This window comes from Mus musculus, chromosome 16 (genome assembly GCF_000001635.26).
Source record: "Mus musculus strain C57BL/6J chromosome 16, GRCm38.p6 C57BL/6J".
NCBI lineage: Eukaryota > Metazoa > Chordata > Mammalia > Rodentia > Muridae > Mus > Mus musculus.
The window spans coordinates 57,623,642-57,646,571 of NC_000082.6; the positions used below are offsets into that span (position 1 = coordinate 57,623,642).

Here is a 22,930-nt window from a genome sequence, read left to right on the forward strand (position 1 = left end):
TTATTGAAACACATGTGCTTCAGCCTGGAAGATCCACTCACAACTATTTTCCCTCAACTTGGAGTATTTGAAGACTGCTGTCTCCTGAAGAGATCTATGGCAATTTCTTCCGTGATGGTGAGGTTGACTAATACAGGAGGCTACAGTCTGTTCTTCCTTCTCTCTTCTGAACAGAACTGGCCTTTACTTCAGCAGGGCTGACTGAGAACTACTAATGTCTTGCACCTTATGATGTGACTAAATTCAGGGCTGCTGGTATGGAAGGTGGAATCGAAGCCGCTGGGTTGGATTTCTTAAAGATAAAAGGTTTGGAACCTCCCACAGGTTGGCATGTGATTGCTAAGGTCCAACTTCTCCCACCAATGGGGAGGGAGGCCAACACACCTGGTTAGAGAGACAAGAATGTAGAAAGAATGTGGGGTAATGACTAGGTCCTCAGAGGAGATCTGGACTGCTTATTTACAGAGTTACTAAACTCAAGAGGAATAATCTGTCCTGCTCAAGCTGTGATTATTTTTAGACCCTGTATACAGTGGCTGATTACTACAATGTGTTACTAAGAAACACTTTATGTTCAAATAGCGTCAGTTGAATGTTATGAACAAGGCAGGAAACATATTTTTAGAGATATTTAATGATCTGTTTTTCAAATCAGTACAAAAAATTTAAATACAAAATTGATTTGCCATTCAGTCTCAAATCTATTCATGGGAACTCAAGCAAGTTACCGGTCTTTTCATCATTCTTTGTTTCTGTAAAATATTTGAGGACAACTGTCCTCTACAGACATTCCTTTCCCCTGTGGGACGTCATACTGCATTAAAACTCTCTGTTTAAATAGAACAATGCCAGTTTGGTCCATTTCACTTGGAAAAGCTCTAGTTAATTTTGTATTAAAAAGTGATCATAGTACTGTCCCTAGAAAGTAGAACACATACTTGATTCACTTGCTTTCACACCACTGTGGACATGATGGACAACACTCAAAAGGGAAACACAGGTACATAGATAATTATTTAAAACTCTTCTTTAAATTAAATGGAGTATCATTTAGCTCTGATATTAGCACCATGGTAGAATATACAGTATCTGGCATAGATTTTTGCTCCTCCTCCATTTAAAAGCTTAGAAGCATATGCCTGATAACACACACACACACACACACACACACACACACACACACACACAGAGGCAGGCAATTGAGTAACAACCAATAAATAAGTTGGAAGATATCTCAAAAAGTGAAATTTGGTTTAACTTAAGAGATAATTTCTGTCTTTCTTTATGGAAACTAAAATACCATACATGTACAGATAAAAGCAACTTTACAACCCATCTGGCCAGACCATTTCAACGTAGCTATTGAGCAGAAAGAGCGAGGGACCCATATGATTTCCATAGTGACCAGCTATAAGCCAGTGTCCTTAGGAGCGACCCCAAGGAAAGCTGTCCAAAGACATGCTGTTTACTTTGCAAATGAAGGTTTGGTAGGAAATTCGTTTGGATTCGAAGGTGCTCTTGTGTAATTAACAATGAATGAAAAACCTTGTGCTAATAAACACATTCTTTTTTTAAAAATTCAAGAAAAAAATGGTGTCTGTGCCTCATAAAGGGAAAAGACCAATAGTAAGCCGTGGCAAGAAGAACTGTGGTGGTAAAAATAATTCAGATTTTAAATAGACCATGCTTTATACTGTATTTATCTGTGCATTTTCCAATCTATGTCTCTCTCTTCAGCTCCTGGTTTTTAACTTTTGAGAAAAGTAGAATACATTCTATTGCTCTCATTCCACATTATTCCCCTAAGCAACCAAGAGCAGATGAACGGAAAACGTTCAACTGGTCGTGTTTTGAGCATCAGCCAAAGAACCTACTATGTGCCTTAATTAGAATCTGAAAAAAAACAATTTCTCTTTTCCAACATGGTTTGGCTGTGGTGCTAAGCGTGCAGTGGCATCGTAGGCCTGAGGTGCTATGGCTTATGACACTCCAGCTATCTCTTCCCCAGGCGGATGTTAAAGAAACAATTATCTTCCTACAACCGTAGTCCCTATTGCTGGAAGCAACATGCCTGCTTTTGAATATCAAACCTTATAATTACTCTTTTAAAATATAATTTTTCCTATGTAATTCTGATTTTTTCCCCCAAATTAAAAAAAAAAAAGAATGGTTTGGATTTTTGGCAATTGACTTTGGAACCTCATGGCATAAGTCATAGTTTTAAAATTCATAGTTACTGGGAAAAAAAAATGACAGCTACTAAGACAGGTGCAGACAAGGTGAAACCTCACTACACTTGGCTCTGTGGACACATTAGTGTTTTTGTTTTATTTTACACAACTGATAATTGCTATTAATAATAAATGTTCATGAAATGGCAAAGTTGTTTGAGGGAAGGCTTTGTAAAAAAAAGATTTGTTTATATTGCTTAGGCTATGTTATATATTATGTGGAAGGGTGAAGAAGGAAAAAAGAAAAGTTACAGAAAATTCCGAACTGAAACCCTTTAGATGGGTTGATATTTTAATGACTCTGAGCTAAACTATGAGCTCCTGTGGGCTCTGCCCTGCATCCCAGGCTAGCATCTCCTGCCCTGCATCTCACCCAGTTGCTAGGCAAGTAGACTGCTGAGCAGATACACAATGGGCCATTGGTATAGCTTTTCTTTTGGGGACACCACACACATCCACACACAATTCTGACTAGGTAGTCCTGCAGCTCAAAGCATTGCCTCTAACACAGAGAAATATCCTTTGGACTAGAGATTACCATGGACCCTGCACTACAGAAGAACCCTCCAAAATCCCACAGTAAAACACCTGCATGAAATAGAGAGGAAAGCATGCAAATAAATACAGTATGTAACTCTCACCATCAACCTCTTAAGGCATATTCAAAAATACCTTTACAAGGGAGCACAAAGAATGAATACTGTTCATTAGCGATGATGCTCCAGACTGAGATATTTTGACTGATTTGAATAAGCAGGTTATGAAATCATATAACATGGAACAGCTAATGAGTCCGCTGGGTACAACACACGTGTCAGTACTTCATCCATACCTCGGTCCCATGATCCCATTACAATCTGCTGTGCACAGGACTAAACATGCGTTTTAGTTTTTATTTGTACATGATGGTCCAAACTTTCACTTAAATATAACTTTCCAACTATTATAAATGTTTTGAAGCATTGTTTTCAATTGATTTTTTTTTTTGGTGTGTCATTTTCTTTTCTTCTATTAAATCTCTTATTTTTTCTCTTTTTTTTACATGGGATACAATAAATATCCTGAAAAGGAGGAGTGGACATATTGCCCGGCATAGAGTCCAGCAGCCTGTTCTGAAGGCATTTGGAGAAACACCTGGTCTCCGGGACGGAGAAGCAGTACTGCGCTTCCAGATGCTTGGTCCAGAAAGCCCTTCTTGTACTCGTCGTATGTGTACATCATGGGCTCGTTGTTCTTGAAGAGAGCAACCCATACGTTGCCTCCCTTGCAGTGAACATGATAAGCAAAGTAGTAGACACCCGGGACTTCACAGGTGAAGATGCCTGTCTGCGGATTGTAGTTCTGTCTGCCGTTGTAGAGCAGCTTGTCAAACTTCACTGGGGCCCCCACCGGTGGGAAAGGTACAGTCAGCTCGGCAGTAAACGCAGGCATCTCATAGGCTGGCCCTCCGTGTTTGCCCTTTTTGCCCGCATAGGCATGCGGAGGTTTCACCCCATCAATTCCTAGTCCCATATCTGGCAGATACTCTCCCTGGGGTGATGGTGTAGGCATCACAGCTGGAGGGCCTGGGGGTCCTGGAGGACCTGGGGGTCCAGGAAGGCCAGGCTGGCCTTGAGGCCCAAGGGCACCAGGTTTCCCCGGGGGCCCATGAAGTCCTGCTACTCCTGGCTTCCCTACACCAGGGAACCCAGGGGGCCCTGGGAGGCCTGGTTCTCCTTTGGGGCCCGGAATCCCAGGGGGTCCAATAGGGCCACTAGGTCCTACGATCCCTGGAATCCCTGGGGGACCCTGTAGACCCTGATCCCCAGGTATGCCAGGTTCTCCTTTGGGTCCAAGCAGCCCTGGAACACCGGGAAGCCCTGGCAACCCTTTGTGACCACCTTCTCCCTTGGGTCCTATAGGACCAGGCAAACCCCTCATGCCAGGGGGACCTACTTCACCAAGAAAACCTGGCTTCCCAGGGAAGCCTTGGAGGCCAGGCTCTCCCTTGGGGCCTGGTGGACCCTGTGGTCCTACAACTCCACCTTCTCCTTTGGGTCCAGGGAAACCAATAGCACCTGGAGGGCCCATGGGACCCGGGATACCGGGTAGGCCTGGCTCTCCAGGTGGACCCCCCATTCCAGGAGCACCAATGGGTCCTTTTTCCCCTCTCGGCCCAAGAACCCCAGGAACACCCCCAATACCCCGGTCCCCTTTGGGTCCTGGGAAACCTGGCTTTCCGACCCCTGGGAGGCCTGGGGGTCCAGGCAACCCTGGCAATCCTTGTTCCCCTTTACCACCCGGAAATCCTGGTTGGCCCGGGATCCCATCCTGACCTGGCTTTCCAACTCCAGGCATCCCAGGAGGTCCTTGAACTCCTGGCACACCAATAAGGCCTTGTGGTCCAGGTTCCCCTGGAGGCCCTGGCTTCCCCAGGGGACCCTGTGGTCCAGGAAAGCCTGTCACTCCTGGTTTTCCTACTCCCGGTAGTCCAACTGGTCCAGGAGGGCCATGCATACCTGGAGGACCCTTCAGACCTGGCAAGCCAGGCATCCCGAAGCCCTTCTCTCCTTTGGGACCCTGAAGGCCGGGAGGTCCTGGTGGTCCTTTGGGCCCCCTCTCACCTTTTGCTCCTGGTTGCCCTGGTAACCCTGGCCCACCCGGTTTCCCGATGCCAGGAAGTCCATGAGGTCCTGGAGGCCCTTGTGGCCCTGGGATTCCCATAGGTCCGATTTCCCCTTTGGGTCCAATTTCGCCTTTTGCCCCTGGCATTCCCATGGCTCCTGGCTTCCCAGGCATTCCAGGCATACCGGGCTTTCCAATTCCTGGATATCCCTGGGGCCCTGGTTTTCCTTTGATTCCAGGCATTCCATGACCTGGTAAACCTGGCGGCCCAGGTGGTCCTCTTGGTCCAGGTTCTCCACGGGGACCTTGTTCTCCGCGCAAACTGGCTAACGGTACTTCTCCTGGAAAAGTGGAGAAAGGGGCAGGGGATATTTGTTACCTCTTAATATAAAGAAGTAATAGCAGTCATTTAATTTCGACACATTTGCCTATTGTGTATTGAATGGGAAGACTAGAGATAATACAGTCACCTTCCTGAGCCTTCCCTGTACGGTACCAGAAAATCAAGCCGTCAGTTTCTGTGATGTATTTGCTGTTTTGAAAACTCTTACATGCAGCTGCTTACATAGTCAGCATTGGTTAAAAATTAAAGGCTGAAAAATAAATTTAACAAAAACTTTGCAAGCACAAAAGTTGAAGATTCTGTTGTGTTTCATTGTACCGAATTTGGGAAGGTGGAATTTGTATAACGGGTATGGAGGGCGGGGGTGGGGGTAGGGGTGGGGGGGAAGCATCTCCACCAAGCCCACTTAGCAGAGACGACCCCTTGACATGAAAATTTCATCTCATGTGTTTCAGGCACACATTTGTGTGTATTTTAGAGAGTGTTGGAGACATATTCTGTTTTTATTTATTTTTTTAACATTTTTCTACTTAAACGTTATATTGTGTTTTCCCATGACCTCCTTATCAATTTAAAGATTTCATTATAAATCAATGAATTACATGGTATATATTTATGGGCTTCAAAGTGATGGTATAATTTTTAAATAAAATATGGAATAATTAACCCAACCTAATCAACACTTCTGTCACTTTACATACTTATTTTTGTAGGGACAGCATTTTAAGTTATTCTTAGTTTAAAATATGTATTACTAACTATATTTAGCACATTTGGTAATAGACCTAGAAATAAGTAGACAAAATCAAAGCCATATTCTTGCTGCCTTACGATTTGCAACTCTTGTCTCTTGTCTTGTCCATCCACCCCTCTCCTCAATTCCTTACATCCCTTAGCGTCTGCTATGAGAATGACCAACATTTTATTCTCTGCTTCTGCAGGTTGTTATACTGTTGCATGCTAATGAGATCCATAGTTCTTGTCGTTCTGTGCCTGGCTGGCTTGTATTCTTTTTAATGTAATAATGTGGGACTAAATATTTGCTCGTGTGCTGAAAAGTGGGTGATGAAAATTATTCTCCCATGCACCCAGGAAAAAGAAAAGCCTCTTATTTTGCATGTGGTCCGATAAGCTTCACTCCACATCTGTCTCCTAGATCCAATGAATTTGCCTAGTTTTCTCTGGCATACTGTAAGGATTTCTCAAGCCTCAAATATACGTTTTTGGAATGAATTATGTTGCTTGGAAATTAGGGTTTTGATCAGAAGCAAATAAGACACTTTAGGATGGCATGCAGTTTAAACAAGGAAAGAAAGGTTCAGGAACAGGAAGTTCTGTTTATCTTTCTGACACTGACATGACATTATGACTGGGTGACTAAAGCTGCCAGCATTCCTGTGTTTCTATTATGTTAGCCAGATTAATACAGCTACACTACATAGCCAGGGAAAAGATAGGAGAGCTGCCATGCTTGATGCCGAATTACAAAGCACATGTGAGAGTATGTTTGCTGTGCTTTGCAGGCAAATAAAAAAAATACTCTGGATGATGTCGTGTGCTACTGGGAATAGAGTAGGGTATATAAAGAAAAGAAATATATGTGGTTCCAAAGTCATCTTTCAACTATATGTAGCATTTAAATCTTATGAGTGTGCTATTTGTAGAACTACTGCCAGGTAGCAAAAGGGAGCTTCACAAATCATATTCTTGCTGGAATAATCATCTGGTTACGAGATGCACCGGAAGCCAGGCAGGCCATGCAAGGAAGGAAGGAAAAAAAGACCTGATGATTGCCTCAAAGGTGTGCCAGCTCCTAAAGAGTAAAACTCTGAGGAATATTTACATTAACACACACTATATATACTATTGGTAAGCAAATTGTAACCAAGGGAGAGTCCGAGGATGCATCCTAATTATTGTTATTATTATTATTATTATTATTATTATTAGTTTTTTCGAGACAGGGTTTCTCTGTGTAGCCCTGGCTGTCCTGGAACTCACTCTGTAGACCAGGCTGGCCTCGAACTCAGAAATCCGCCTGCCTCTGCCTCCGGAGGGCTGGGATTAAAGGCGTGCGCCACCACGCCCAGCTATTGTTGTTGTTGTTGTTGTTATTATTATTATCATTTTTGCACTACATGTTACTGTGGAGCCCAGGGTGGCCTCACTCTTGTGATTGATCCTGTTGCTTCAGCCTCCTCACTACAGGCATACACCACCATCCTGAAGTATCACACCTTATTGGTCTGGTAGCCTGATGCACAGTACCTAGAACACAGTCCTCTTCACCTGGGCATCTGGAATGACTGGCAGCTGGGACCACTCAAAACCCCTCAGTGCTTTAGAGCTTCCTCAGCCCTATGGCACTGATTCAACAGTCTTAATTTAAAGATCAAGGCCGTGCATTCATAGCTTTCTTTGATTTCTGGATTCTAGGCAGCTAGGCTTATTAGTGTCAAGTCAAGTGGTTCTCCAGAGCAGTGGTTTCTGCCACTGCCGGGGGAAACCATTTGAGTTGACCTCCACTTCCTTCATAGTGATCACTGTTCTGATGCTCCCATTGCCCCCCCCACCCCCCATGCCGAGCTTCTGAGAATAAGCAAGCTGAGTCTATGGGAAAGCATTTCACAGTAATAGGTACTTTGTAGCTGTAACAGACCCAACACACATTCCTAGAAAGTAACTGAGAGGTTTTTCTGTGCCCTTTAGCTTCCTGATGGTTTGGTGACTGACTTGAGTACTTTAGACCAGTGCCGAACACTCTTAACTGTATCACCTAGTTTGTGAAATGTTTCGTCGTAATTTTCTTTTATATAAGTTCCTGAAGACATTGTTTCTTAGCATGGAAGACTGACTTGTCACCTTTCTTTAACCCCCGTATCTTGTTCCTTCTGCGCCATGAACTTCCTGCATCTGGCTCAGAGTTCACACCACATATAGCTGATGAATGTTTAAATAAATTAATAATATACACAAGGGTAGACTGTGGATAAATATGCACTGATCTTTTGCTAGTTAAAATAATAAAGCCAAAAATAGATTATAATTATACTTTTTATGATGCTGAGGATCAAACCCTGTATTAATTTTTATTTTTTAGATTAAAATATAATTACATCACGACTTCCTTTTTCTTTCCTCCCTCCAGTTCTTTCCATGTGCATCTGACTTCTCACAAATGCAAGGCTTCTTTTTCTCTTTAATTATATAAATTATATAAACCTATAAGTAAAACCTGTTGAGTCAATTTACTGTTGCTTGCATGTATTAATTTCAGGGCTGAACACTTGAAATTGGATAACCTGGCCTGAAAGTCTTTTCCTCGTATCTTTAAGTTTGAACCTTGAAAAAAAAATGGCATTTGATTCACAGCAATAACAATTTTTTAAAAGAAAAAAGAAAAAAAAAGTGTCTACATAGTTTTCTCCTCAACTTCTACAGTTTAGAAGTCTGGAGAGCAGCTATTTTGAAACTGTTCAATATGATGTTACCTTTGCCTTTTTTGGGCACCACTTCCTTGCCCATTCTTGGCACAGGTGGGATTTCCTTCATATATTGGGGTAGGTGTGGGTACTCTTTGCCATACTGCATGTGAGGCATCTCCTTGCCCATGGAAAGGCCATCTTTGCCCAAAGGCATGTGAGGGACTTGCTGGCCCAAGGGCTGGTACTGTGGAATTTGTGGTGGTATCTGAGGAGGGATTTGAGGTGGCAGAGGCTTGATTCCATAGTAGGCACCGGCCTGAATGAGTCTGACAGAGTTCAGGGAAATGATGAACAGTATTCCCAGCAGCTGTAGAGGCCTGGGTGGCACAGCCATCACCTGTGGAGAAGGAACACACCAACACAGTGAGCACCTCCAGGCCAAGGGGCCGCTCTCTGTTTAGAGACAGAAGAGTTAGGGGACGTGGAGAAACCCACAGTCTCCACTGTCAGAAAGTCACAAGAGAAAAGACCTTAAAGTGAAGATGCTACCTGCCTGACACTGTTACTGAGGTTATGGAGCACTCACAAAAAGGGACCTATCATGACTGCACTCTGGACGACCCCACAAGCAGCTGAAAGAGTCAGATTTGCACACAATGGACAGAAGCAGCTGACCCCTGTTGTTGAATTAGGGAAAGGCTGGAAGAAGCTGAGGAGGAGGACCACCTTGTAGGAGGACCAGCAGTCTCAATTAATCTGTACCCTGGAGATCTCTCAAACACTGGACCACCAAACAGACAGCATACACCAGCTGATATGAGGCCCCCAACACACATATAGTAGAGGACTGCCAGGTCTATGTTCAATCAGAGTTGATGCACCTAACCCTCAAGAGACTGGAGGCCCCAGGGAGTTTAGAGGTCAGGTGGGGTGGGGGTGGGGGTGGGGACATCCATGTGGAGACACGGGGGTGAGTAGGAAGGAGGTATGGGATGTGGGACAGTCGGAGGGTGGACTGGGAGGGGAAATAAAATCCAGAGTGTAAAATAAATAAATGAATACATAAAAGACAAAAAAAAAAGAATTATAACAAATGCCAGAAGAGTGGAATCTGTCAAATGAAAGCAATTATTAATTATTGGAATATAATCTAGAGATTGATAGTTTCTCCAAATACCAATTCTTCAAATTTCCCATAATGTCAGAAAACCTGATTTGTAGCTTGGGATAAAACAATGAAGACACTCAGGTAGGTGTGGTGATATGAACGAGTTTTGTCAACTGAATATCATTGTACTAGATGCTCCTTCCTGTAAGGTCCCCTGGAGGCAGTGAGCAAGCTTTTTCCTTTCTGCATCCTTGCTGGCTGGAATGCTGATATATTGCCTGGAAATGGACCAGGACCCTGGGGCCATTTTATAAAAGCTATGCATTGAGGACTGTAAAGCCCTGGTTGATCATGTAGGAGCTACGTCAAAATTTGGAAGAGAGAATTTGAGTTTTATTTCTTTAACTCATTGTTCAATGGGGGCAGTCTTCCAACTGGGTAGCACTTTAAAATGGAAACAGTTAAAATGTATAGGTTATGACAGGAGATGAGATTGCCCACCTACTAAATGCTTTTCTGGATGCTTACATTTGTCATAAATACATATAAATATGAATGTACAATAAGTGTAACAGCAATACCAAAAACTACAAAGAGCATTTCATTTGATAATGCCAGAAAGTCATAGTAAAAACTACTATCATAATTGTGCACTTTTTCCTACTATTAGAATACTATGAAGTAACTGGTTCAGAATTTGGCTAACTGCACTGAGAGTCCATTAAAGTTTATCTTTGCAGTTTTATGAAGCGAAGGGAGTTTACAAAGTAAATTAATTGCATAAATAAGATACAGGGAGATGACTGTATAGTTCTTCTGACTAGTCACAAGAACAATCTGTTTCTAAGCTATTTAATGGTTCTCTTTGCAAGTCAACAGTTAACTGAATAAATATAAATGGGTTTTATCTGTTTATAAAAATCAGCCTGAGGAGACCTCTGCTTGGTAATACTCTAGGCTGGAGACCAGTTCAGAAAAATGCAATGTGGGAAAATGGACACCAGAGGGCAGGCATGACACACTTGGAAGTCTGGTGCTCCCCGCCTCCACCGTCCACCGGTTGAACTCGAACTACTTCTGAGTAGCTGCTGTAAACTCACACCTTATTAAAGGACTCATTAAAAATTAGAGAGTGTCACAATGCTGGAGAATGAGACGTAGCAAGAGCCTCACAATCTTTAATGCAACTATTTCCTGGAATGCCTCAAAAAGACGTGTGTACAAGCATTTAAGTTCCCTCCCCAGGAGAGCTTTTCTTTATAATCCTGCCTAACTTAATTGTGGATCATAGCATCCTGATTTTTTTTTTTTTTTTTTTTTAGAAAATCTGTGTTGAATTTGTGACATCCTATTGAAGGGTAACTCCAAAAGTCTGAACAGAATACAAAAGGATTGGTTAATTAAATAGAAAAAGGAAAAAAAATTAAAGTGAATCCTTACCAGAAAATTCATTGCTTTCCCGTTTTTCCAAATATACAAATGAATGGTTTTTTTCCTTTAGGGAATTAGTGACGTAACATTAGTCATGAAAATGATTTATAAAGCATTCTCTGTGATGCAATCATCATGGTTACAAGGAAGAGCTGTTTATTTTAAGCAAACGAATAATAAATGTGTTGGTAAGAGGGAGCAGTCAGAACGTTGCTCGTTTCTGTCCCTCTAAATGATTAAGTGCTTACTAGAAACCATTGGGAAAGAGCCAGAAAATGAATACTGATTTATTTTTATGAATATTAACTTATTTCTGGTGTACATGAACATCTATGGTAAAAGTTCAACTGGCCTTTCTTTATTAAATCCCTATCAGAAGTCATGCTAGGCCCACCCGAGAATGCAAGGTTGAATATAGCGTGGTCAGTGAGTTCGGGTCTCAGGGAGCTACACGGTTGTACTGGAAATGATACATGTGTGCACCTTTAAGGAGTAGCAAAAGACAGAGGAAAAAAAAACATGTTTCCTCATCAACTCCTGTTCTTTAAAATCCCTTATTTTTGAAGCAGCAACTTTGCTCATTGCTTCATCATGTTTTTTTGTTTGTTTTTGTTTTTCTGCCCAGAAACAGTTTACAAACATATAGCGCAAGACAAACTTCTTTAAAACATAAATGTAACATACTAGACACACTCTTGGTCCCCCAGCCCCCCACCAAGACTGGTTGTTTGTCTTTATTTTTTTTCCAGATATGAATAGTTAAACAAGTCCCATTCAGCTCTTCCTCTGTTACCAGTAGGTCTTAGTTTTTTACATCCCTTCTGATTTTAGTATTCGATACCTTTAAGGTATTCACCAGTGATCTGAAAGTGTTAATTCATACCAGAAATGCGGTAATACCTACTGACATAGTAGCTAGCTAGGCACTTCATTCGGATGTAATTCTGCCTTTTGAGGTGAACGGATTCCATTATCGAACCTTAAACATGTGGTACTGTCTTTAGGAATAGACTTAGATGCTTGGCTTTTGCCTTTCCAGCAACACACTTGATGTGCTGTTTACACTTAAATAGTCTTTAAGCCAGGACACACTTGTGAAATGCTAAAAAACCGGAGAGGGAACAAGATGCCTAAAAGCCCAGGTGAATCCCAAGGGCTCAGCAGGACCCAGCTTCCCTCACACTACTTCCTTTCACTGGCTTGGCCTTCCTCTCTCTCAAACCACCTCATCCAGTCGGCCTTCTACCATTTCTTTGGCTCTTTGTTTAAGTAAACTTTGCTCAGTTTTAACTTGAAAATTTATGGAGGAATTTACCGCTTGACTTATCCCTATTAATTTCCTTCTGGTCCCTGAGGAGAGGTTTGGTGGTCAACGTGGTATCGTGGTTCTTTCACATCATTCAAAGAATATCAGAAGCGCTACAGAAGGGAAACACCTACGGGGAAGAAGCAGTCTTAGAAAGACGCCATGGTAGTGGGTGCCCGCGCCACTCTTCCTTTTCTGAAGAGCACAATATGCTGTGCTTTTTCTCTGCTATTTTCCTTGCTTTGTAGTTGTTTTATGATTGGTGTGTGTGTGTGTATGTGTGTGTGTTACATGACGATAAGAATATTTAATGGGTGTAGAGATGTAGACAAGGCATCTCCGCCAGCTGGGTAGACTAGTTACCGCTCTCATGCCATATGCCATACGCTCTAGAACTCAAAAAACTTACTTTTAAGTAAGCTCTGCACTTCTCCATACCTAGGTCCCTCATCTCCGCTGGGTCTCAGTTCTCTCACCCATGACACAGAAATGACAATCTCTGCCCACTCCTCAGAGCTGTGACAGACAATAATATGAATTCTGTGTTAGCTGAAAAGTACCGTTTAGATGTAAGGTATGGAGCACAGCCAAAAAGGCAAATCAAAACCAACTGAGACTTTCAAAAGAAGACAAAGCAAGAGTGAGATTAACTGCAATAGTGATAAATGTAAACCGAATAAAGCAAACCAACAACAACAAACAACAACAAAAGACCTGTTGAACGAATGCTGCCCTTTATCTTGTCAGAATTGCCAATCCCCATCTCTTTGAAAAGCTTCCTGAATGTTTCCTGTAGTTGGACAAGGTTGGAAGGAGATCTCGTTTCCTCCATGTATGATATACACACCAGACTAACATGACACATATTATTTTAGATGCTGTGAACAAACCTTTTGTCTATTTATCCTCGTGAAATTTTCGATTGCTATACAAAACGATTATTAGATATTTACCCTTCAGTCTTTGCTCTGTATCTAACTTAGTTTTGTGCATAGTGGGAACAAGTCCCTCTTATCTGCCAGGCCACTCTTTGTCTTGACATGGGCCTTAAGAGCCTTGAAAAAAAGGAAAACAAGGTAGAATTTCCTATAATTGCTTTTCTATGTGTCTTAAAGAAAACTGTCTCTTGATTGTGCTTTCCAGAGCAATTAATTCATTAGATACTCCTATTTATGAGCTACAGCTTTAATTTCTTTTGGGTAGAGGTCAAAGGATACAATGATTAATTAAAAAAAAAAAGATGGAGCCTTACCTTATTGAACTTGCTTTCTAGTATTGACAGGTGATAAACAAGTAGAGATAACTGTGAATATTGGTTACAAGTGCCTTAGACAAAGTTTAGTGGGTGTGTCTAATCTACTCATGTTCTAGCAAGTATACACCAGGCCACTGTCATTGGTTCATCAAAGCTGTCACGATGCAGCATCTCAGACTGGGTGTGGTAAACAATGGAGCTCAAAGGTCTGGAGGCTTCGAAGTCCAAGAATAAGAGGCCAGATGATAGGTGTCTGGGGAGGACTGCTTCCTCACTGTTAATCTTCTCTGCCCTCATGTCGGGGGAAAGGGGAGGACCTGTTTTGGCTCTTTCCTCAGGGCACCAATCCAAAGGGCTCTTTGCTCTTGTGACCTAATCCTATCCATACAACTCCTAATGCCACATTGGTAATGAGGATAACAACACAGGAACCTGGACACAAACTCATAGTGCATAGAGTGGAGGAAAGCCCCCAAGAATGACTTCAAGTGGGAGAAACTGGAAAGGGTGCAAGCTGAAAACATCCATGGGAAGCAAATTATGAGTAAAGATTTGAATATTGAGATCTTTTTTAAAAAAAGACTCATTTATTTTTATATTAACATGTGACTGTTTTCCTGCATGTATGTATATGGACCACATACATGTCTAGTGTCCATAGAGGCTAGGTTTTCAGAAGCCCTGGGACTAGAGTTATAGACACTTATGAGCTGCTGTATGGGTGCTGGGAACCAAAGCTGTAAGAACAAATGCTCCTAACCACTGAGCCACCTTTGCTGACTTTAAAAATAATCTCTCTTAAGGTACCATATAGGAACAGAGGGGTGATTCTATTTATTGCAGTATAGTTGTGGGCCTTTTTCACTAATACATTGTTTCAAAAGTATGCCCCTCATCCTTGCCTATCACCTGCATGTTGACATCTTTATTATGTTCATTTTCTCTTTAGAGGATATTTTTGTTTTTTAATCTCTCAGATTTCAAACATACTGTATTGTTGTGCCGGGGATAATGAACCATAACGAAGCATTTCAGACTGGTAACTAAATAACAGGAATCACTTTCCCACTATTAAGTAGGCATAGACTTCCAAGTGCATTGCTGCGGACTGTCTTGGTAGTCTTCATTCTATGTCTTCATGTGGTCTTTGTATTGTAGTCACCCTAGTGCCCCATCTTAATTTAATTTCTTTTTTATCATCTCTCTAAATATAGTCGTTTACCAAGGTGCCATGGATTAGTGTTTTAATACAGATTTTGAGATGAGTGAATCAATTCAGGGCACCTACTTTCTCTGGACCAACTCAATTTCTAGTTTATGTTTTAAGCCTTCTGTGCCACCATTATTTAACTTAAAGTTAAACCTAATTGTAACCAACTTTCTATTTTTTCCTCCATTAGCCAATATGACTGAGTTTTTAGAAAAAACAAAAATGTGATTTTTTTGGGGGGAGGGAGGGGAGCTGCTCGGAACTGTTAACAAATCTTCATAATCAAAGCTCTTGAGACTGAGACACACTTTCAAAATAGTTTACTAAATCTCAGCCACTCCTTACAATCTTCCCTACAATGGTTGTTAACACAAAGAAAGCACTAATATTTTCCCTTTGGATATTAACAATGATGGGGACATTGATAATGCAATCCATTGTCTTGTTACATAACTTTGTTATTTTAAAATTTTTTATGAGTAATTTGTAGGGAAGACTTAATATTTTAAACTCATAGCTAGGTGATGGAGGGGTTTTAATTCCAGCAAGGAGACATAGGCAGGTAGATCTCTGAGTCTGAGGTCAGCTTGGTCTACAGAGTGAGTTCCAGGACGGGCTACAGAGAGAAATCCTGTATTTAAATACCAGTAAGTAAGTACAGAAGTTAATTAATAAATAATTAAAATAGGGCACCAATCTCTGAATATAGCAGAATAGCATCAAGATTTATTTTATTGCTTTTTACAAAAGACCAGTAGCAGTATTTGGTTTTGCCCTAGGTCTCTGGACTATCTAGTCTCTGGTTCCTGGATACCTAAGCCGTGTCAGGAATGGATTCCATGCTGTGGGGTGAGCCTTAAGTGAAATCGTAAATTAGTTGGTTACTGCCACAAGCTTTGTGCCACCACTGCCCTATCATAATTTTCAGGCAGGACAGTATTTTAGATCAAAGGGGTTTGACCTTCTCTTGAGATCTTTGCTTTCTGTTGATTTGCCTTGTCTCTGATGTTTTTTGTTTTGTCTTGGTTATAGTTTATTTTGTTATGTTTGGTTGTTATCTCTTAGCAGCCTGTTCCCTTCTAATGAGAGGCCGAAAGGGAGTGGATATGAAAGGGAGGGAGGTGGGAGGAACAGGGAGTAGAGGGAGGGGAAACTGTACTCAGGATGTAATGAATGAGAAAAGAATATATTTTCAATAAAGGGGGTAGGGAACAAGAGGTCATATGACTACCTTTTTGCCTGCTCCTTGGTTAGCCAGAGATTTGAACTTTGTTGTAACATAAGTATTACAGATATTATTTATTCCATAACTGATATTATCACTCTCAGGATTATGGTCTCATTTTCTCTTCTACTATTAACCAGTTTTGTTACAATTTAGCATAATATTAATGTTCTTTTTATGTAATTTTCAAACATTAAGGTTTTAAGCTTCATTTTAAATCAACTTTGTCACCATGTTAAATACAATTTTGAGTTTCGTTTAACCTGTCACGAGAACTGTATTTTAAATATTTTGAGGATTGTGCTTTGATGTAGATACAACAAATGTGAATGATGTGATTGGGAAGACAAAAGAGAAAGCAGGCGAGGAAGAGCACTGCTTTTCCAAACCCCGCTCTGGACTGGGGACTGGGTTTCTGAATGGCTGACACCTGGGCTTCCAAGGAAGATAGGACCAACTGTAAACAATGACGGGAAACATACGTGTCCTTCCAGGGAATCCACATGTAAGTTGTGTGTAGTGTTCATTACTACTTGTGGGGGCTCACTGAACAAGATATTCCCTGGTTGCAGCAACATGGATGAAAAATTAATATGTAGTTGTTTATTACAGGATAAATATTGTACCCTGTATATATGTATGTGTATATGCATTATAGGTATACATTTAACATATATATGTATATGTGTGTATATATATATACATATATATATATATACACACATATATACACACATACATACACATACAGGACATATATTGTAAGTCACACCCTTTCTCTTTTATACATTGAAATCTGAAAATTGAATCCTTCTGTGGGGATGCATTATCATTGGGGAATCTTTCAATGCTGTGCCCTGATTAGCTCTGAATAAAATTGATCATAAATGAGAAAATTGGAACTGGAGAAGTTATAAACATTTTGATATTAATTGTTAGTAAGTTCATAATTAATTAATTTGTTAGGTCCAGAGGATCGTGTAGTCTAGGCTGGCTTTGAACTTGCAGAGGATGCCTTTGAACTTCTGATCCTACTGTCTTCACCTCCCCCCTCCCTAGTGCTGGTATTACAGGCAAGCATAACCATGCCAGCATCTGCAGAACTGTCTTTCCATTGCTATCTTCCCATCCTGAACTTATATGATGGGTTGCCTTTCTGAAATTCAGAACTGTATATTTGTCTTTGTTATATTTCAAGATAGAAAATTAAAACTCCTGTTGGTTGCTTCTAGGAGCACCATACCCCCATCTTATTTTGTGAGGCACAGGTCTATCAAATTACATCCCCACTCTTCTCAATTTTGTCCTCCACACAACCAACCCAACTTGTTGGTTGAGAACTTGTACATTATAAAATAGGATCTTGAATTGAGTTTGATACTCTTTGTTCTTAAGATGAGGTATTCGTGATATCGTTCGTGAAGCCACTGGGGATGTGACTATCCTTAACAGAACCCAAAGAAAATGACCTCATCAGATCCTGGCCAATCAATCCAATGAGTATATTGGGCAAGATCACCCAACAAACATTTCATGATTTTAATTCATCTTTCCTTCTACATATTTCAGAACCGATGAAAACTAAGCTCCGGTTGTGTGCTTCACTTACAACCCCAGATCCTATTATAATTAAGAATCCACCTACAACCTAACATGACCGGTGGGACATACGGGAGTTGAGAAGTCCATTATATTTTGCCACTAAAATGGGCCACACACATAACCCCCCTGAAATGAGTGGCCAGGCAGCGCATTCCAACAGGTCTCTAGAGGAGATGTCACAATACTCTGAGTAACCAATTACAGCACTTCATAGATTTCCTAGTATCTAATCGGAATCGCTTCTGCTGGGCTTTAAGCTCATTTCCTCTTTCCATTCTCAAAGGAGGTGGGAAACATCTGGAGAATATTTTCTCTTAAAATAATAGCTCACATATTTGAAGCCTGTAATTAGCTCCCTTTGTTTCCCTAACTGGAATATTGTCAGCTGCTAAACAGCTTACAAAACACTTGAGAGAAACCTTGAAAGAGTGCATTCTAAAGTGGAATTTCTCCCTTTCTGCGAATGAAAGTCCCGATTGTCTTCAGAGCACAGAGCCCCGAAGCTGTAGGTCTGACTCAGTCACCCATCCAGCCAGAGCATCACTTCCTTTGCTTGCAGAATGATGATGGTGGTTAGTAGAATTCAAGGTCTTTTCTAATTCTGATGTTTTCTGGTGAAGAAAATTTACACCCTTCACAGGTAAATGGACTTACAATGGAGATGATTAAGGTTTTTGTTTTGGAAAGTTAAATATATCCTCATACTTCAGGTTGCTTTTCAATCTCCAGTCTTATAGTTGGGGATAGAATTTATAAAAACCTCTTTATAATTTTTTTCCTTGAGAGATAAAGCAGTATTGCATGAGACACTGAAGGAAGACCCCAAATAAGAAACAAAGCTCAGCGCATAATGCGTTAAAGGGCATTCAAAGGTCGAATACAAAACTGAAGGTCATTGAGAATTCCCTAAAATGTGGCTGTGAAGGCCAGACGTGGTATTTAATCCTAGGACTCAGGAGGCAGGAGCAGGCAGAGCTCTGGTGAGTATAAGCTCAGCTTGGTCTAACAGCAACTGTTAGGTCAGGACTCTACAGTGAGACCCTTTCTCAAAATAAAATAAAATAAAATAAAATAAAATAAAATAAAATAAGTCTGTGAATTATGTTCTCCTACAATCATGTGACCTTAAAATTCTTACGAAGTCATTCAGTAAATATTGATTTTGAAGTAGGAGTGGCAAGTGAATGGGCTGGAGACGTGGCTCAGCCATTAAGAGTACTTGTTGGTCTTACAGCAGATCCAGGTTTGGATCCGAGTGCCCACGTAAATACAAGCATTGGCAAAGGCGTCCCATGAAACAGTCCTTGCCAGTCGGTGAGCGCAGTGTAGTTGTGGTGGAAGTGGTCCTCTGTAGATAAATTGAACTAGCTTAATAAAGTAAGGTGATAAAAATTAGGCTCCTCTCAAAGCATCTTAGGTCATAAACCCCACAAAGTTAAAAATCATGTACTGCAGAAAGACAGAAACAGACTTGCTTCCTGAATGACCCTCACCTGAATTAGAGCGCTAAGGACTGGGGAGCCCTAGGGTGGACCTGAGGCGTGGGAGCCAGGGCAGGGAGGACTAAAGGTTGAACTTTAGCCCCCCTTTTCTCCTCTGTTGTAATCCAATTGGCATTTCATCAGAGCCCAGGGATCTCCTGGAGAGGTTGAGGGTTTACAGGAAACTCAGGTGATATAGCGGGGTGTTTCTGACTACTAGAAAAACTGACAAGATTTTTGAAAACTGGGAAATCTGAGCTGTTAAGTACAGTGATTCAGTCTCCAGTTGGCTTGGGCCCTTCCTGGAATCAGAAGGCAAAGCCCTTCACAGGCATGCGTGTGCCAGTGACTTCTGAGGACAGACCACACGGAAGTTCTTTCCTTATGCTCCGTTCTGTGTGGCCCGTTGTATATACTCGGTTGGTGTATATGGAGAAGATCAAGCCAAGTCTTGTGCTGGCATTCTCTTTGAATGAATAAGCTGTTATGTCAGTAGATTATTCACGACGGTATTTTAGTAAGAAATTGTGAAACGAATTCCCCAAATCAAGGGTCAAATGTGAGCTTAATCCATTTTTCCTGTATACTAAAATATTTATCAATTGAATCTCTGCATGTGGTGTGAGTGTCTTGTGAATTTTGAGAAGAATTTAGGGGTCATACCCAGTGCTGGCGTTCCCTTCTAGCTTTTGGGACAGTTGTTTTGAGGAGTTCAATTGTTGACATTTCATTTATTTGAGTCATACAACCGTTAATAACTTGATAATAAAATTAAGTCCCTAGAATTGTTATCGTACATAGGCAGAACATTAAATTGAATCAAGCACTCTTAGAAAATAAAACTAATAATTTTCTTTCAAAATTGGTGCCTCCCATCCCTTATACGCCTCCACACACAGAATTAATTCTGGTCAGAATACTAGTCTTTCTAAAGTTACAACAGTTAGTCCTGAAAATTTCTGAATTGTAAAAGAATTATAAAGAAAAAAATCAAGTTTCTTGGTCAGTGCAAATATGTTTTTTTTTTTTTCCTTCTGTTGCATGGTTCCAGAGCAAGGGAAAAAAAATCATTCCACATGACTGTTCCCAACAAAGACTTTAAAATTTAAATAATTTAGTCCTCAATCTGGGACTAAGCCTAAAACACCAAATTGTGATAAATTGTCAGCCACAGAAAGGGCAGTCTCTAAAATCCTCCACTTTGTAACCACAGCTCCATCTAGATAATTAGCCTGCGTGGTAACATCCTGCCCTTTGAACACAGGCAGAGCACACAGTGTAACCAAACCACAGCTATCTTAGTATTGCAAGTTCCATTTATTTAAAGGGTGGGATTTATTTTGAGGGAGAGAGATGGATGTGCTGTCTGGGAGGGAAATCATAAGGTTTTTAGTTAATCCAGTGAACATTCTTCAGAGAAAATGGAAGTGGAGAGAGGGCAGAGAGCTAAGGAAAGGATGCCAGATTTGAAGGATACATGAGTTATGCAGGCTGGAAGTGTGCAGGGACGTTTTTATGAGCAGAAATCATTACGAGGCATAAGCCCAGTGTTCAAAAGCATATAGAGGGACACTGTAGAGATGCTTAGTAAGTGTGATCTCCCAGGACAGGACTGTCAACAGGACGCTGGCGCAGATGAAAGACTCTGTTGGTTGCCTTGTCTGTGACCTTATATGCATTCGAAGTCCTTCTTTTACTGAACTATGAAATGAAGGGGATCACTTAGGTCAGATAGAAGCCCAGTGCCTGGAGTGGGTAGTGGAGGTGCTGGTCTGTGGTGAATGTGGTGTAATCAGCCCATTATGAAGTGCCTACCACCTTCCTGTCAGGGGCATGCTCTCTTTATTTGGGCTGCTCTTCCAGTTTGGAGAGGGAAGTCAGAAATCCCATGCTGTGAAACTTCTGAATTTAAAAACGTTGTTCCTTGGGATCTCCCAGACACTGAACTACCAACCAGGCAGCATACACCAACTGATATGAAGCCCCCAACACTTACACAGCAGAGGACTGCCGGGTCTGGATTTAGAGAAGATGCACCTAACCTTTGAGAGACTTGGGACCCAAGGAGTGGGGGTGGGGGTTAGGGTGGGGGTGGGGGCATTCTCTTGGAGACGGGGTGGGGGGTGTGGGGGTGTGGGGGTGTGGGTGTGGTGTGGGGGAATGTAGGAGGTGGAACAGGCAGAGTCTGGACCATGAGGGGGATAAAGTCTGGACTGTAAAAAAAAAAAAAAAAAAAAAAAAGAAAGATTATAGAATAAAAAAAGAAAAGAGTTGATTTCACTTTAACATTATCTGGTAGAAGATATATAAATATAAAAAAATGAAAATATAAAAAAGGGGTCAACCCTTTTTTCCTAGATCCTTCTTTTAATTTGCTGAGCAACTCTGTACCAGGTGGTCTCAAACATCTCTCATTCTAAAACGCTGTTTCTAATATTTCCTGGGCCACGATATCATTTTCTAAAATTTTAAACTCCTAGCTTTGTATGTATCCTCTGTCAGTGGATTAATTTAATAACCAATTTCACGAAATTCTATCAAAGTTTAAGGCAAAATATTACGAGATTACACACACACACACATACGTATATATGTGTGTATGTTTTCATATATATTCATATGTTACATGTTTGTTTATGTGTTCATACATATGCATATACACATATATGTTTATATATGTATATATGTGTGTTTATATGTGTATGTACATATAGATATACACACAGACACATACACACATATATGTAAATATATATGTGTATATATATATGAAAACTAAGCAATGAGGTTAGATTGTTGGTAGATTCAGGGAATGAACCCAGGAATGTGCTTAGAATATAGTCCTTAGATCAAGTAAAGGGCTGAGCGCTAAACTAGCTGGCTTTGATTTAAATGAAGAGAAAAACTGTTAAAAGAAGGAAGCAGTTTGAGAAAGAGGAAGGAAAGGAAGCTGGAGGAGGAGAGGAACGTAAACATGTATTCCACCACATCTTGTTGAGGTCTTATTTGAAGAATATGAATAATAATAATGTTTTTATTCACTCTGCTCCAGATTATGAAACTAGGCTGACTTTTCTATGGGGCTAGCATAGAAGTGACTACAGAACCCAGAGCTGTATCTTTATTGTCGAAGGAAGTAAATTTCACAAATAATGGCTACAAGTTTCTGGTCCACAGCAACCAGCCCACTGTTTCTCCTGGCTGAGTCCCTCTGTGCTTCATAGGGACTTCGGTAGTATAAATGTTGCTGTAGTGAGCTCTTTACTGTGTTTCTTAATTTGAGTTGTGTATGAAAAATGTACTCCCCACCTTGGTTATTTAAAACACACACACACACACACACACACACAGACTTTTGATTCTGACAAATTCAGTCTGACATAGACTTCTTTCACATACTTGTTTTATCATGCAACTATTTGATAACTTCAAATCTAAAGTACCAGATAAGTATGAAGCCTAATTTAGCAAGGAACACTTGTCTAAATGTAAATAACTAATTTACCCTAATCAATACAATTTATAATTAGTTTTGAAAAATAAGTCCTCATTCAAGAGCTCTAGAAGCTAGTAGTTAAGGGGAGGTACACTCAGCATAAGTCATTCAGGTGGCCATAGGGGTAAGAGGGAGCTTTCTTTTTGTGCAGTATAATTGCGTTTAGTTTGTAGATGAGCATGAAATAGAGTCGATGCATCCTTTCAAGTGAAT

At 40.9% G+C, this 22,930-nt stretch overlaps 1 protein-coding gene across 1 annotated transcript in view; it reads right to left on the bottom strand.

The window, feature by feature from the left end:
• Positions 1-614: 614 nt before the first annotated feature.
• The window catches only part of Col8a1 (collagen, type VIII, alpha 1), a 130,482-nt gene continuing 108,166 nt past the window's right edge, over positions 615-22,930 (bottom strand). The window contains exons 3-4 of the mRNA NM_007739.2: positions 8,670-9,000; positions 615-5,176 (exon numbers count right to left, since the gene is read on the bottom strand). Coding sequence (NP_031765.2) covers positions 3,270-5,176; positions 8,670-8,997 — 2,235 coding nt within the window. The 5' untranslated portion in view covers positions 8,998-9,000 and the 3' untranslated portion in view covers positions 615-3,269. The remainder of the gene's footprint in view (positions 5,177-8,669; positions 9,001-22,930) is intronic.